Source organism: Phyllobates terribilis, unplaced genomic scaffold (assembly GCF_046119375.1).
Source record: "Phyllobates terribilis strain yellow unplaced genomic scaffold, ASM4611937v1 Scaffold_4__5_contigs__length_816908805, whole genome shotgun sequence".
NCBI classification, from domain to species: Eukaryota; Metazoa; Chordata; class Amphibia; order Anura; family Dendrobatidae; genus Phyllobates; species Phyllobates terribilis.
The window spans coordinates 22,486,818-22,504,608 of NW_027362764.1; the positions used below are offsets into that span (position 1 = coordinate 22,486,818).

Consider the following 17,791-nt stretch of genomic DNA (forward strand, 5'->3'; position numbering starts at 1 on the left):
CCATTAGGACCCCTTTCCAGAACTATGAGGCAGTCCCTCTTCGGGCCCATCATCTCCCCGCAGGTTGGTCGCGCAGGGCCCTCATGAGCCGCTTCCTGCCCCCTCTGAGAGCTGACCCCTCCGGCGGCCTCCACGTCCTCCCGCCCCGGCCTCCTCACCTTCATCCCCACGTTGGTGTTATGTAAGTCCATTCGCGCTCGCAGATCTCTGTCGGATTTTTTGCCCAGAAATTCCTTGACAAACTTGTTGCTGTATTTCAGGTTGTCCCCGCAGCCGCCCCACTGCCAGGCCTCCCTGTTCTCCAGGTCCGGGGCCTCGTCACACGTGCAGCGCTCCATCCGACCCGCACTGCACGCCTTCGCCATGGCGTGGGTGAGTCCAGCGGAGGAAATAGCGAAGAGGAAGGCCGTCTCCTTGAACCCTAGAAGAGGAAGAGCAGGAAATGGTCACCGGGGGTCGTCCTCACCAGGTCCTGATGAGATACTTCTCACAGCTGAGGGTTTGTTACAGTTGCATCCACTTGGAGATATATCTTTCTACTGTCCTGATAGTTTGCTACAATGTATCAGCGCAGGGTTCGCGCACAATGCTACCATTCCCTGGCCGCAGCTTTCATCACAAGAGTTCCTATAGGCAGGGCCCCCCTTTATGGGATGTCGCCCCTCCGTCCCCCGTCCCAGGACCCCGGCCCGGCTCAGCTGACACGGCCCGTCTCCGCAGCGAGCCACATGGCTGCACAAGATATTAATTCACCAGCTCATAAAGCCGATGTGAATACGGCCATTCTCACCGCCGGTGTCTCCTGGGTCCTCCACCCACAGCTCTCTGGTTTCAGCGCTTCTCACATCACTGGCTGCGACAATAACCCTTCGTGTCCCAGGTAAGAGTGCGGGAGACGAGGCCGCCGTCCTGGGACGCCCGGGACTTACTGGGGTCAGTACTGACGGGCGACAAGGGGCAACGGTGAGGGAAAAGCCCCCGACAAGCTGCAATTCACATCACAACCACCGGGCGGCCGCACACAGACACACCCAGCACAAACCTCTCCCGACAGAGTATCACATACACAGGTTTTGATAAATGCAGCTAAGGGGAGAGGGACGGACACGTCTGGTGGTCTGCCCACCTGGCAGGAGACCCCCCGCCGCTGCGTGCCCAGACACCCTCGGGTGGGCGGGATTTAGAATACTCCTCCCCCACTGCAGCCGCTGACACTGGAGGGTTAATCAGTGTATAATGAAACACTCAGAAAAGCTCTGATACATTCAGATTTCCACATTCATCTGCTGTCGCTAAAGTGAGAAACTGACTGACACATAACACATCTGAGGGTTTGTTACAATTGTGTCCTGTCTGGACAATCCTCAGTGACGTCAACATTGAAACTGATACACTGTAACAAACCATCAGCACAGCAGAGATTAGTGCTGCCGTGTAGTCTGCTCACAGAGGAAGGTCTGCACTGAAACACTGTAACAAGCCATCAGCACAACAGAGATTAGAGCTGCCGTGTAGCCTGCTCACAGAGGAAAGTCTGCGCTGATACACTGTAACAAACCATCAGCACAGCAGAGATTAGTGCTGCCCGTGTAGTCTGCTCACAGAGGAAAGTCTGCGCTGATACACTGTAACAAACCATCAGCACAGCAGAGATTAGCGCCGCACCTGTAGTCGGCTCACAGAGGAAAGTCTGCACTGATACACTGTAACAAACCATCAGCACAGCAGAGATTAGTGCTGCCCGTGTAGTCTGCTCACAGAGGAAAGTCTGCACTGATATATTGTAACAAACCATCAGCACAGCAGAGATTAGTGCTGCCTGTGTAGTCTGCTCACAGAGGAAAGTCTGCGCTGATACACTGTAACAAACCATCAGCACAGCAGAGATTAGCGCCGCACCTGTAGTCTGCTCACAGATGAAAGTCTGTGCTGATACACTGTAACAAACCATCAGCACAGCAGAGATTAGAGCTGCCGTGTAGTCTGCTCACAGAGGAAAGTCTGTGCTGATACACTGTAACAAACCATCAGCACAGCAGAGATTAGTGCTGCCTGTGTAGTCTGCTCACAGAGGAAAGTCTGCGCTGATACACTATAACAAACCATCAGCACAGCAGAGATTAGCGTCGCACCTGTAGTCGGCTCACAGAGGAAAGTCTGCGCTGATATATTGTAACAAACCATCAGCACAGCAAAGATTAGTGCTGCCTGTGTAGTCTGCTCACAGAGGAAAGTCTGCGCTGATATATTGTAACAAACCATCAGCACAGCAGAGATTAGTGCTGCCGTGTAGCCTGCTCACAGAGGAAAGTCTGCACTGATACACTGTAACAAACCATCAGCACAGCAGAGATTAGCGCCGCACCTGTAGTCTGCTCACAGAGGAAAGTCTGCGCTGATACACTGTAACAAACCATCAGCACAGCAGAGATTAGTGCTGCACCTGTAGTCTGCTCACAGAGGAAAGTGTGCGCTGATATATTGTAACAAACCATCAGCACAGCAGAGATTAGTGCTGCCTGTGTAGTCTGCTCACAGAGGAAAGTGTGCGCTGATACACTGTAACAAGCCATCAGCACAGCAGAGATTAGTGCTGCCGTGTAGTCTGCTCACAGAGGAAAGTCTGCACTGATACACTGTAACAAACCATCAGCACAGCAGAGATTAGTGCTGCCGTGTAGTCTGCTCACAGAGGAAAGTCTGCACTGATACACTGTAACAAACCATCAGCACAGCAGAGATTAGTGCTGCCTGTGTAGTCTGCTCACAGAGGAAGGTCTGCACTGATACACTGTAACAAACCATCAGCACAGCAGAGATTAGTGCTGCCGTGTAGTCTGCTCACAGAAGAAAGTCTGCGCTGATACACTGTAACAAGCCATCAGCACAGCAGAGATTAGTGCTGCCTGTGTAGTCTGCTCACAGAGAAAAGTCTGCGCTGATATATTGTAACAAACCATCAGCACAGCAGAGATTAGTGCTGCCGTGTAGTCTGCTCACAGAGGAAAGTCTGCGCTGATACACTGTAACAAACCATCAGCACAGCAGAGATTAGTGCTGCCGTGTAGTCTGCTCACAGAGGAAAGTCTGCGCTGATACATTGTAACAAACCATCAGCACAGCAGAGATAAGTGCTGCCCGTGTAGTCTGCTCACAGAGGAAAGTCTGCACTGTTACACTGTAACAAGCCATCAGCACAGCAGAGATTAGTGCTGCCTGTGTAGTCTGCTCACAGAGGAAGGTCTGCACTGATACACTGTAACAAACCATCAGCACAGCAGAGATTAGTGCTGCCGTGTAGTCTGCTCACAGAGGAAAGTCTGCGCTGATACATTGTAACAAACCATCAGCACAGCAGAGATAAGTGCTGCCCGTGTAGTCTGCTCACAGAGGAAAGTCTGCACTGATATATTGTAACAAACCATCAGCACAGCAGAGATTAGTGTTGCCTGTGTAGTCTGCTCACAGAGGAAAGTCTGCACTGATACACTGTAACAAGCCATCAGCACAGCAGAGATTAGTGCTGCCTGTGTAGTCTGCTCACAGAGGAAGGTCTGCGCTGATACATTGTAACAAACCATCAGCACAGCAGAGATTAGTGCAGCCTGTGTAGTCTGCTCACAGAGGAAGGTCTGCACTGATACACTGTAACAAACCATCAGCATAGCAGAGATTAGTGCAGCCTGTGTAGTCTGCTCACAGAGGAAGGTCTGCACTGATACACTGTAACAAACCATCAGCACAGTAGAGATTAGTGCTGCCTGTGTAGTCTGCTCACAGAGGAAGGTCTGCACTGATACACTGTAACAAACCATCAGCATAGCAGAGATTAGTGCAGCCTGTGTAGTCTGCTCACAGAGGAAGGTCTGCACTGATACACTGTAACAAACCATCAGCACAGTAGAGATTAGTGCTGCCTGTGTAGTCTGCTCACAGAGGAAAGTCTGCACTGATACACTGTAACAAGCCATCAGCACAGCAGAGATTAGTGCTGCCTGTGTAGTCTGCTCACAGAGGAAAGTCTGCACTGATACACTGTAACAAACCATCAGCACAGCAGAGATTAGTGCTGCCTGTGTAGTCTGCTCACAGAGGAAGGTCTGCACTGATACACTGTAACAAACCATCAGCACAGCAGAGATTAGTGCTGCCCGTGTAGTCTGCTCACAGAGGAAAGTCTGCACTGATATATTGTAACAAACCATCAGCACAGCAGAGATTAGTGCTGCCGTGTAGTCTGCTCATAGAGGAAAGTCTGCACTGATACACTGTAACAAGCCATCAGCACAGCAGAGATTAGTGCTGCCTGTGTAGTCTGCTCACAGAGGAAAGTCTGCGCTGATACATTGTAACAAACCATCAGCACAGCAGAGATTAGTGCCGCCGTGTAGTCTGCTCACAGAGGAAAGTCTGCGCTGATACATTGTAACAAACCATCAGCATAGCAGAGATTAGTGCTGCCGTGTAGTCTGCTCACAGAGGAAGGTCTGCACTGATACACAGTAACAAACCATCAGCACAGCAGAGATTAGTGCTGCCGTGTAGTCTGCTCACAGAGGAAAGTCTGCACAGATATATTGTAACAAACCATCAGCACAGTAGAGATTAGTGCTGCCTGTATAGTCTGCTCACAGAGGAAAGTCTGCACTGATACACTGTAACAAACCATCAGCACAGTAGAGATTAGTGCTGCCTGTGTAGTCTGCTCACAGAGGAAGGTCTGCACTGATACACTGTAACAAACCATCAGCATAGTAGAGATTAGTGCTGCCTGTGTAGTCTGCTCACAGAGGAAAGTCTGCACTGATACACTGTAACAAACCATCAGCACAGCAGAGATTAGTGCTGCCTGTGTAGTCTGCTCACAGAGGAAGGTCTGCACTGATACACTGTAACAAACCATCAGCACAGCAGAGATTAGTGCTGCCTGTGTAGTCTGCTCACAGAGGAAAGTCTGCACTGATACACTGTAACAAGCCATCAGCACAGCAGAGATTAGTGCAGCCTCTATAGTCTGCTCAGAGGAAAGTCTGCGTTGATACATTGTAACAAACCATCAGCACAGCAGAGATTAGTGCAGCCTGTGTAGTCTGCTCACAGAGGAAAGTCTGCACTGATACACTGTAACAAGCCATCAGCACAGCAGAGATTAGTGCAGCCTGTGTAGTCTGCTCACAGAGGAAAGTCTGCACTGATACACTGTAACAAACCATCAGCACAGCAGAGATTAGTGCTGCCCGTGTAGTCTGCTCACAGAGGAAGGTCTACACTGATACACTGTAACAAGCCATCAGCACAGCAGAGATTAGTGCTGCCTGTGTAGTCTGCTCACAGAGGAAAGTCTGCGCTGATACACTGTAACAAGCCATCAGCACAGTAGAGATTAGTGCAGCCTGTGTAGTCTGCTCACAGAGGAAAGTCTGCGCTGATACACTGTAACAAGCCATCAGCACAGTAGAGATTAGTGCTGCCTGTGTAGTCTGCTCACAGAGGAAAGTCTGCGCTGATACACTGTAACAAACCATCAGCACAGCAGAGATTAGTGCTGCCGTGTAGTCTGCTCACAGAGGAAAGTCTGCGCTGATACATTGTAACAAACCATCAGCACAGCAGAGATTAGTGCTGCCTGTGTAGTCTGCTCACAGAGGAAGGTCTGCGCTGATACACTGTAACAAACCATCAGCACAGCAGAGATTAGCGCCGCACCTGTAGTCGGCTCACAGAGGAAGGTCTGCACTGATACACTGTAACAAGCCATCAGCACAGCAGAGATTAGTGCTGCCGTGTAGTCTGCTCACAGAGGAAGGTCTGCGCTGATACACTGTAACAAACCATCAGCACAGCAGAGATTAGTGCTGCCCGTGTAGTCTGCTCACAGAGGAAAGTCTGCACTGATATATTGTAACAAACCATCAGCACAGCAGAGATTAGTGCTGCCGTGTAGTCTGCTCACAGAGGAAAGTCTGCACTGATACACTGTAACAAGCCATCAGCACAGCAGAGATTAGTGCTGCCTGTGTAGTCTGCTCATAGAGGAAAGTCTGCGCTGATACATTGTAACAAACCATCAGCACAGCAGAGATTAGTGCCGCCGTGTAGTCTGCTCACAGAGGAAAGTCTGCGCTGATACATTGTAACAAACCATCAGCATAGCAGAGATTAGTGCTGCCGTGTAGTCTGCTCACAGAGGAAGGTCTGCACTGATACACTGTAACAAACCATCAGCACAGTAGAGATTAGTGCTGCCTGTATAGTCTGCTCACAGAGGAAAGTCTGCACTGATACACTGTAACAAACCATCAGCACAGTAGAGATTAGTGCTGCCTGTGTAGTCTGCTCACAGAGGAAGGTCTGCACTGATACACTGTAACAAACCATCAGCACAGTAGAGATTAGTGCTGCCTGTGTAGTCTGCTCACAGAGGAAAGTCTGCACTGATACACTGTAACAAACCATCAGCACAGCAGAGATTAATGCTGCCTGTGTAGTCTGCTCACAGAGGAAGGTCTGCACTGATACACTGTAACAAACCATCAGCACAGCAGAGATTAGTGCAGCCTGTGTAGTCTGCTCACAGAGGAAAGTCTGCACTGATACACTGTAACAAACCATCAGCACAGCAGAGATTAGTGCTGCCTGTGTAGTCTGCTCACAGAGGAAGGTCTGCACTGATACACTGTTACAAACCATCAGCACAGCAGAGATTAGTGCCGCCGTGTAGTCTGCTCACAGAGGAAAGTCTGCGCTGATACATTGTAACAAACCATCAGCACAGCAGAGATTAGTGCTGCCGTGTAGTCGGCTCACAGAGGAAGGACTGCACTGATACACTGTAACAAACCATCAGCACAGCAGAGATTAGTGCTGCACCTGTAGTCGGTTCACAGAGGAAGGTCTGCACTGATACACTGTAACAAACCATCAGCACAGTCCTCATCAGGATTCCAGGGTGAGTGCGACTCTAAAGTAATAACACCTTCTGTGTAAGGCGTGAATCCGGTGACCCCTATATCAGCCCCCCGGACTCATTGCACAGAGACCCCCGACATAAAGATGGCGAGAGGTCAGAGACGACAGAGCAGAGGGTCACCTGACCTACAAGCTTCATTAACAGCGAATGCACACGGGGCCCCAGACGACTGGAGGATAAGACCTGATAGTGAGCGCAGCTCTGGAGGTGACTGGAGGATAAGACACGATGTAACAGCAGAATAGTGAGCGCAGCTCTGGATGTGACTGGAGTATAGATCCCAGGAAGATTAAGTCACAGACACTCCACAATCTGTACTACAAGGAAGTCACAAAGAATCTGCAGGAGGTCGCACAGCAGAGCATCTGCTCATCTGTTACATCAGGAGATAATCTGCAATCAGTGCAGTTATCTATGCTCCAGTCACATCCAAAGCTGCAACTGATCTCTTCTAAGTCGTCTAACTTCCATACAGCTCTGAGCCAAATCCACTGCAGCGCATTGTTAGAGAGGAGATCCGCCGGGATCAGGAGATCCGGGATCCACTGAGAGTAGAAGAGGTCACTGCAATTGTAACACTTAGGCTACGTGCCCACCATGCAGAAATGCTGCAGATTTATTCCACATCTCCCTGGCAGGAAAAACGCACGCGGGCTGTGCGTGCGGACTGTGCGTGCGGACTGTGCGTGCGGACTGTGCGTGCGGACTGTGCGTGCGGACTGGGCGTGCGGACTGGGCGTGCGGACTCGGCGTGCGGACTGGGCGTGCGGACTGGGCGTGCGGACTGGGCGTGCGGACTGGGCGTGCGGACTCGGCGTGCGGACTGGGCGTGCGGACTGGGCGTGCGGACTGGGCGTGCGGACTGGGCGTGCGGACTGGGCGTGCGGACTGGGCGTGCAGACTGGGCGTGCGGACTCGGCGTGCGGACTCGGCGTGCGGACTCGGCGTGCGGACTGGGCGTGCGGACTGGGCGTGCAGACTGGGCGTGCAGACTGGGCGTGCGGACTCGGCGTGCGGACTCGGCGTGCGGACTCGGCGTGCGGACTCGGCGTGCGGACTGGGCGTGCGGACTGGGCGTGCGGACTCGGCGTGCGGACTGGGCGTGCGGACTGGGCGTGCGGACTGGGCGTGCGGACTGGGCGTGCAGACTGGGCGTGCGGACTGGGCGTGCGGACTCGGCGTGCGGACTGGGCGTGCGGACTGGGCGTGCGGACTCGGCGTGCGGACTCGGCGTGCGGACTGGGCGTGCGGACTGGGCGTGCGGACTGGGCGTGCGGACTGGGCGTGCGGACTGGGCGTGCAGACTGGGCGTGCGGACTGGGCGTGCGGACTGGGCGTGCGGACTGGGCGTGCGGACTGGGCGTGCGGACTGGGCGTGCGGACTGGGCGTGCAGACTGGGCGTGCAGACTGGGCGTGCAGACTGGGCGTGCGGACTCGGCGTGCGGACTGGGCGTGCGGACTGGGCGTGCAGACTGGGCGTGCAGACTGGGCGTGCGGACTCGGCGTGCGGACTGGGCGTGCGGACTCGGCGTGCGGACTGGGCGTGCGGACTGGGCGTGCGGACTGGGCGTGCGGACTCGGCGTGCGGACTGGGCGTGCGGACTGGGCGTGCGGACTGGGCGTGCGGACTGGGCGTGCGGACTGGGCGTGCAGACTGTGATTGTGATTTTAGCATCACTTGGAAAGTGCTTGACGACTTGGTCACACTATATAAATCCATGCAGCTGGGATATATAGTGTGACCAAGTAATAGTTAAAAGAAAAAGAATAAGAATGTAAAAAATTACACATTATACTCCCCTTCTGATGGCCCCCGCTCTCCTCCGCTGGTCCTGGCTCCCCGGTGTCTCGCGGTGGTGTAAAAGGACCTTTCATGATGTCATTTAGTCATGTGAGAGGTCACGCGACCGCCGACGTCAGCGGAGGAGAGCGGGGGCCATCAGAAGGGGAGTATAATGTGTATTTTTTATTTTATTCTTTTTTTACAGGTTCTCTGGTCCCCGGGTCTGGATGAGAGTCTCCTGTCCTCCACACCCGGGTATCATCCGCACATTGAATCGGGTGATATGCACTTGTGCACAAGTAGTGATGCGGATATTAAGCCATTTAATGGCGGCAATTACGCTGCGTGTCCGCAAAATTAATGGACATGCTGAGTATTTTTCCGCAATGATAATCCGCATTGGAAATTTCCACAGCATTTGCACAGCATGCGGATTATCATTGGGGAACAAGAGGCGCGTATTACCAAGAGTTTTTTAAGCGTTTTCGCTGCAGAATTTCCTTTTGAAAAACGCATAGTGGGCACACAGCCTTACGCCACGGCCCCGCTATCAGTATTCGCTCAGTATTTTTTCTCAGGAGCCAAAACCAGGAGAGGAACAATCAGAGAAAATATAGAATAGAAACAAGTCACCAATTCTGCATTTATCACCCACTCCTGGGAAAAACTACTAAACGGTATTTCCTGCACATGTCGCCCCCCTGGACTCTGGAGGGCTCAGGGGCACAGCCCCCCCCCCCGGACTCTGGAGGGCTCAGGGGCGCAGGCCCCCCCACGGACTCTGGAGGGCTCAGGGGCACAGCCCCCCCCCCCGGACTCTGGAGGGCTGAGGGGCGCAGGCCCCCCCACGGACTCTGGAGGGCTCAGGGGCACAGCCCCCCCCCCGGACTCTGGAGGGCTCAGGGGCGCAGGCCCCCCCACGGACTCTGGAGGGCTCAGGGGCGCAGGCCACCCCCCGGACTCTGGAGGGCTCAGGGGCGCAGGCCACCCCCCGGACTCTGGAGGGCTCAGGGGCGCAGGCCACCCCCCGGACTCTGGAGGGCTCAGGGGCACAGCCCCCCCCCGGACTCTGGAGGGCTCAGGGGCGCAGGCCAACCCCCGGACTCTGGAGGGCTCAGGGGCGCAGGCCAACCCCCGGACTCTGGAGGGCTCAGGGGCGCAGGCCACCCCCCGGACTCTGGAGGGCTCAGGGGCGCAGGCCCCCCCCCGGACTCTGGAGGGCTCAGGGGCGCAGGCCCCCCCCAGACTCTGGAGGGCTCAGGGGCGCAGTCCCTGGTGCTCACACCCCGCGCTGAGACCGATAACGACACATTGTAACAATGTCATCCCCATGTTGTACCGCACCTTGCTTCAGTAGACTGGCTCGATACCGTCCTTCTAATGTGCAGTTCCAGCGCTCAAAGTGGAATTGATACTCGCATTCCTGGGCGCTCATACTGATGGCCTCCATCAGGGTCTCCGCTACTCCAGGGTCTCGGCGGCACATTCTTCGTTGCTTCTTCTCGAGCTTTAGTCGGTCACAGATTTTATAATGGGCTTTCTCTGCAGCTCCCTCTGTTTCTGAGGTCAGAGGAAGAATTGTCAATGGCTCGTTCCCAGTCAGCCTAAAAAGGACAAAAGAGATGCATCGTAAAAACTACAGAAAAACACAAGATAAAACTTATTAACAAAGAAAATTGCTGCAGCAGCACAAAGTATTACTGCCCCCTATGTACAAGAATATAACTTCTATAATACTGCCCCCTATGTACAAGAATATAACTTCTATAATACTGCCCCCTATGTACAAGAATATAACTTCTATAATACTGCCCCCTATGTACAAGAATATAACTTCTATAATACTGCCCCCTATGTACAAGAATATAACTTCTATAATACTGCCCCCTATGTACAAGAATATAACTACTATAATACTGCTCCCTATGTACAAGAATATAACTGCTATAATACTGCCCCCTATGTACAAGAATATAACTACTATAATACTGCTCCGTATGTACAAGAATATAACTACTATAATACTGACTCCTATGTACAAGAATATAACTACTGTAATACTGCTCCCTATGTACAAGAATATAACTGCTATAATACTGCCCCCTATGTACAAGAATATAACTACTATAATACTGCTCCGTATGTACAAGAATATAACTACTATAATACTGCTCCTATGTACAAGAATATAACTACTATAATACTGCCCCTATGTACAAGAATATAACTACTATAATACTGCCCCTATGTACAAGAATATAACTACTATAATACTGCTCCTATGTACAAGAATATAACTACTATAATACTGCTCCGTATGTACAAGAACATAACTACTATTATACTGCCCCTATGTACAAGAATATAACTACTATAATACAGCCCCCTATGAACAAGAATATAACTACTATAATACTGCTCCCATGTACAAGAATATAACTACTATTATACTGCCCCTATGTACAAGAATATAACTACTATAATACTGCCCACTATGTTCAAGAATATAACTTCTATAATACTGCCCCTATGTACAAGAATATAACTACTATAATACTGCCCCTATATACAAGAACATAACTACTATTATACTGCCCCTATGTACAAGAATATAACTACTATAATACAGCCCCCTATGTTCAAGAATATAACTTCTATAATACTGCCCCTATGTACAAGACTATAACTACTATAATACTGCCCCTATGTACAAGACTATAACTACTATAATACTGCCCCCTATGTTCAAGAATATAACTTCTATAATACTGCTCCTATGTACTGGAATATAACTTCTATAATACTGCCCCTATGTACAAGACTATAACTACTATAATACTGCCCCCTATGTACAAGAATATAACTACTATAATACTGCCCCCTATGTACAAGAATATAACTACTATAATACTGCCCCTATGAACAAGAATATAACTACTATAATACTGCCCTCTATGTACAAGAATATAACTACTATAATACTGTCCCCTATGTACAAGAATATAACTACTATAATACTGCCCCTATGTACAAGAATATAACTACTATAATACTGCCCCCTATGTACAAGAATATAACTACTATAATACTGCTCCTATGTATAAGTATATAACTACTATAATACTGCCCCCTATAAGTATATAACTACTATAATACTGCCCCATATGTTCAAGAATATAACTTCTATAATACTGCCCCCTATGTTCAAGAATATAACTTCTATAATACTGCCCCTATGTACAAGAATATAACTACTGTAATACTGCCCCTATGTACAAGACTATAACTACTATAATACTGCCCCCTATGTATAAGTATATAACTACTAAACTACTATAATACTGCCCCCTATGTTCAAGAATATAACTTCTATAATACTGCCCCCTATGTTCAAGAATATAACTTCTATAATACTGCCCCTATGTACAAGACTATAACTACTATAATACTGCCCCTATGTACAAGACTATAACTACTATAATACTGCCCCCTATGTTCAAGAATATAACTACTATAATACTGCTCCTATGTACAAGAATATAACTACTATAATACTGCTCCTATGTACAAGAATATAACTACTATAATACTGCTCCTATGTACAAGAATATAACTACTATAATACTGCCCCTATGTACAAGAATATAACTACTATAATACTGCCCCTATGTACAAGAATATAACTACTATAATACTGCCCCCTATGTACAAGAATATAACTACTATAATACTGCCCCCTATGTACAAGAATATAACTACTATAATACTGTCCCCTATGTACAAGAATATAACTACTATAATACTGCCCCCTATGTACAAGAATAAAACTACTATAATACTGCCCCCTATGTACAAGAATATAACTACTATAATACTGCCCTCTATGTACAAGAATATAACTACTATAATACTGCCCCCTATGTACAAGAATATAACTACTATAATACTGCCCTATGTACAAGAATATAACTACTATAATACTGCCCTATGTACAAGAATATAACTACTATAATACTGCTCCTATGTACAAGAATATAACTACTATAATACTGCCCCCTATGTACAAGAATATAACTACTATAATACTGCCACTATGTACAAGAATATAACTACTATAATACTGCTCCTATGTACAAGAATATAACTACTATAATACTGCCCCCTATGTACAAGAATATAACTACTATAATACTGCCCCTATGTACAAGAATATAACTACTATAATACTGCCCCCTATGTACAAGAATATAACTACTATAATACTGCCCCTATGTACAAGAATATAACTACTATAATACTGCCCCTATGTACAAGAATATAACTGCTATAATACTGACCCCTATGTACAAGAATATAACTACTATAATACTGACCTCTATGTACAAGAATATATCTACTATAATACTGTCCCCTATGTACAAGAATATAACTACTATAATACTGCCCCTATTTACAAGAATATAACTACTATAATACTGCCCCCTATGTACAAGAATATAACTACTATAATACTGCCCCCTATGTACAAGAATATAACCATTATAATACTGCCCCTATGTACAAGACTATAACTACTATAATACTGCTCCTATGTACAAGACTATAACTACTATAATACTGCTCCTATGTACAAGAATATAACTACTATAATACTGCTCCTATGTACAAGAATATAACTACTATAATAGTGCCCCCTATGTACAAGAATATAACTACTATAATACTGCCCCCTATGTACAAGAATATAACTACTATAATACTGCCCCCTATGTACAAGAATATAACTACTATAATACTGCTCCTATGTACAAGAATATAACTACTATAATACTGCCCCCTATGTACAAGAATATAACTACTATAATACTGCCACTATGTACAAGAATATAACTACTATAATACTGCTCCCTATGTACAAGAATATAACTACTATAATACTGCTCCCTATGTACAAGAATATAACTACTATAATACTGCCCCCTATATACAAGAATATAACTACTATAATACTGCCCCCTATGTACAAGAATATAACTACTATAATACTGCCACTATGTACAAGAATATAACTACTATAATACTGCCCCCTATGTACAAGAATATAACTACTATAATACTGCCCCTATGTACAAGAATATAACTGCTATAATACTGCCCCTATGTACAAGAATATAACTGCTATAATACTGACCCCTATGTACAAGAATATAACTACTATAATACTGCCTCCTATGTACAAGAATATAACTACTATAATACTGCCCCTATTTACAAGAATATAACTACTATAATACTGCCCCCTATGTACAAGAATATAACTATTATAATACTGCCCCCTATGTACAAGAATATAACTACTATAATACTGCTCCTATGTACAAGAATATAACTACTATAATACTGCCCCTATGTACAAGACTATAACTACTATAATACTGCTCCTATGTACAAGAATATAACTACTATAATACTGCCCCCTATGTACAAGAATATAACTACTATAATGCTGCTCCTATGTACAAGAATATAACTACTATAATACTGCCCCTATGTACAAGAATATAACTACTATAATACTGCCCCTATCTACAAGAATATAACTAATATAATACTGCCCCCTATGTACAAGAATATAACTACTATAATACTGCCCCCTATGTACAAGAATATAACTACTATAATACTGCCCTCTATGTACAAGAATATAACTAATATAATACTGCCCTCTATGTACAAGAATATAACTCCTATAATACTGCTCCTATGTACAAGAATATAACTACTATAATACTGCCCCTATGTACAAGAATATAACTACTATAATACTGCCCCTATCTACAAGAATATAACTACTATAATACTGCTCCTATGTACAAGAATATAACTACTATAATACTGCCCCCTATGTACAAGAATATAACTACTATAATACTGCCCCCTATGTACAAGAATATAACTACTATAATACTGCTCCTATGTACAAGAATATAACTACTATAATACTGCTCCTATGTTCAAGAATATAACTACTATAATACTGCCCCTATGTACAAGACTAACTACTATAATACTGCCCCCTATGTTCAAGAATATAACTTCTATAATACTGCTCCTATGTACTGGAATATAACTTCTATAATACTGCCCCTATGTACAAGACTATAACTACTATAAAACTGCCCCCTATGTACAAGAATATAACTACTATAATACTGCCCCCTATGTACAAGAATATAACTACTATAATACTGCCCCTATGAACAAGAATATAACTACTATAATACTCTCCCCTATGTACAAGAATATAACTACTATAATACTGCCCCTATGTACAAGAATATAACTACTATAATACTGCCCCCTATGTACAAGAATATAACTACTATAATACTGCTCCTATGTATAAGTATATAACTACTATAATACGGCCCCCTATGTATAAGTATATAACTACTATAATACTGCCCCCTATGTATAAGTATATAACTACTAAACTACTATAATACTGCCCCTATGTACAAGACTATAACTACTATAATACTGCCCCCTATGTTCAAGAATATAACTTCTATAATACTGCCCCCTATGTTCAAGAATATAACTTCTATAATACTGTCCCTATGTACAAGAATATAACTACTATAATACTGCCCCTATGTACAAGAATATAACTACTATAATACTGCCCCTATGTACAGGAATATAACTACTATAATACTGCCCCTATGTACAAGAATATAACTACTATAATACTGCCCTCTATGTACAATAATATAACTCCTATAATACTGCTCCTATGTACAAGAATATAACTACTATAATACTGCCCCTATGTACAAGAATATAACTGCTATAATACTGACCCCTATGTACAAGAATATATCTACTATAATACTGTCCCCTATGTACAAGAATATAACTAGTATAATACTGCCCCCTATGTTCAAGAATATAACTTCTATAATACTGCCCCCTATGTTCAAGAATATAACTTCTATAATACTGCCCCTATGTACAAGAATATAACTACTATAATACTGCCCCTATGTACAAGACTATAACTACTATAATACTGCCCCCTATGTTCAAGAATATAACTTCTATAATACTGCTCCTATGTACAAGAATATAACTACTATAATACTGCTCCTATGTACAAGAATATAACTACTATAATACTGCTCCTATGTACAAGAATATAACTACTATAATACTGCCCCTAAGTACAAGAATATAACTACTATAATACTGCCCCTATGTACAAGAATATAACTACTATAATACTGCCCCTATGTACAGGAATATAACTACTATAATACTGCCCCTATGTACAAGAATATAACTACTATAATACTGCCCTCTATGTACAATAATATAACTGCTATAATACTGCTCCTATGTACAAGAATATAACTACTATAATACTGCCCCTATGTACAAGAATATAACTGCTATAATACTGACCCCTATGTACAAGAATATATCTACTATAATACTGTCCCCTATGTACAAGAATATAACTACTATAATACTGACCCCTATGTACAAGAATATAACTACTATAATACTGACCCCTATGTACAAGAATATATCTACTATAATACTGTCCCCTATGTACAAGAATATAACTTCTATAATACTGCCCCTATGTACAAGAATATAACTACTATAATACTGCCCCTATGTACAAGAATATAACTACTATAATACTGACCCCTATGTACAAGAATATATCTACTATAATACTGTCCCCTATGTACAAGAATATAACTACTATAATACTGTCCCCTATGTACAAGAATATAACTACTATAATACTGCCCCTATGTACAAGAATATAACTACTATAATACTGTTCTCTATGTATAAGAATATAACTACTATAATACTGCCCCCTATGTACAAGAATATAACTACTATAATACTGCCCCTATATACAAGAATATAACTACTATAATACTGCTCCTATGTACAAGAATATAACTACTATAATACTGCCTCCTATGTACAGGAATATAACTACTATAATACTGCCTCCTATGTACAGGAATATAACTACTATAATACTGCTCCTATGTACAGGAATATAACTACTATAATACATCCTCCTATGTACAAGAATATATCTACTATAATACTGCTCCTATGTATAAGAATATAACTACTATAATAGTGCTCCTATGTACAGGAATATAACTACTATAATACTGCTCTCTATGTATAAGAATATAACTACTATAATACTGCCCCTATGTACAAGAATATAACTACTATAATACTGCTCCTATGTACAGGAATATAACTACTATAATACTGCTCTCTATGTATAAGAATATATCTACTATAATACTGCCCTCTATGTACAAGAATATAACTACTATAATACTGTCCCCTATGTACAAGAATATAACTACTATAATACTGCCCCTATGTACAAGAATATAACTACTATAATACTGCCCCCTATGTACAAGAATATAACTACTATAATACTGCTCCTATGTATAAGTATATAACTACTATAATACGGCCCCCTATGTATAAGTATATAACTACTATAATACTGCCCCCTATGCATAAGTATATAACTACTAAACTACTATAATACTGCCCCTATGTACAAGACTATAACTACTATAATACTGCCCCCTATGTTCAAGAATATAACTTCTATAATACTGCCCCCTATGTTCAAGAATATAACTTCTATAATACTGCCCCTATGTACAAGAATATAACTACTATAATACTGCCCCTATGTACAAGACTATAACTACTATAATACTGCCACCTATGTTCAAGAATATAACTTCTATAATACTGCCCCCTATGTTCAAGAATATAACTTCTATAATACTGCCCCTATGTACAAGAATATAACTACTATAATACTGCCCCTATGTACAAGACTATAACTACTATAATACTGCCCCCTATGTTCAAGAATATAACTTCTATAATACTGCTCCTATGTACAAGAATATAACTACTATAATACTGCTCCTATGTACAATAATATAACTACTATAATACTGCC

General features: G+C 44.4%; 1 protein-coding gene across 3 annotated transcripts in view; it reads right to left on the bottom strand.

The window, feature by feature from the left end:
- The window catches only part of WNT9A (Wnt family member 9A), a 178,905-nt gene that overhangs the window by 28,971 nt on the left and 132,143 nt on the right, over window positions 1–17,791 (bottom strand). For all 3 annotated transcript variants that reach the window (XM_073677175.1, XM_073677176.1, XM_073677177.1), the window contains 2 exons: window positions 10,099–10,358; window positions 159–421 (listed from right to left, as the gene is read on the bottom strand). In XM_073677175.1, coding sequence (XP_073533276.1) covers window positions 159–421; window positions 10,099–10,358 — 523 coding nt within the window. The remainder of the gene's footprint in view (window positions 1–158; window positions 422–10,098; window positions 10,359–17,791) is intronic.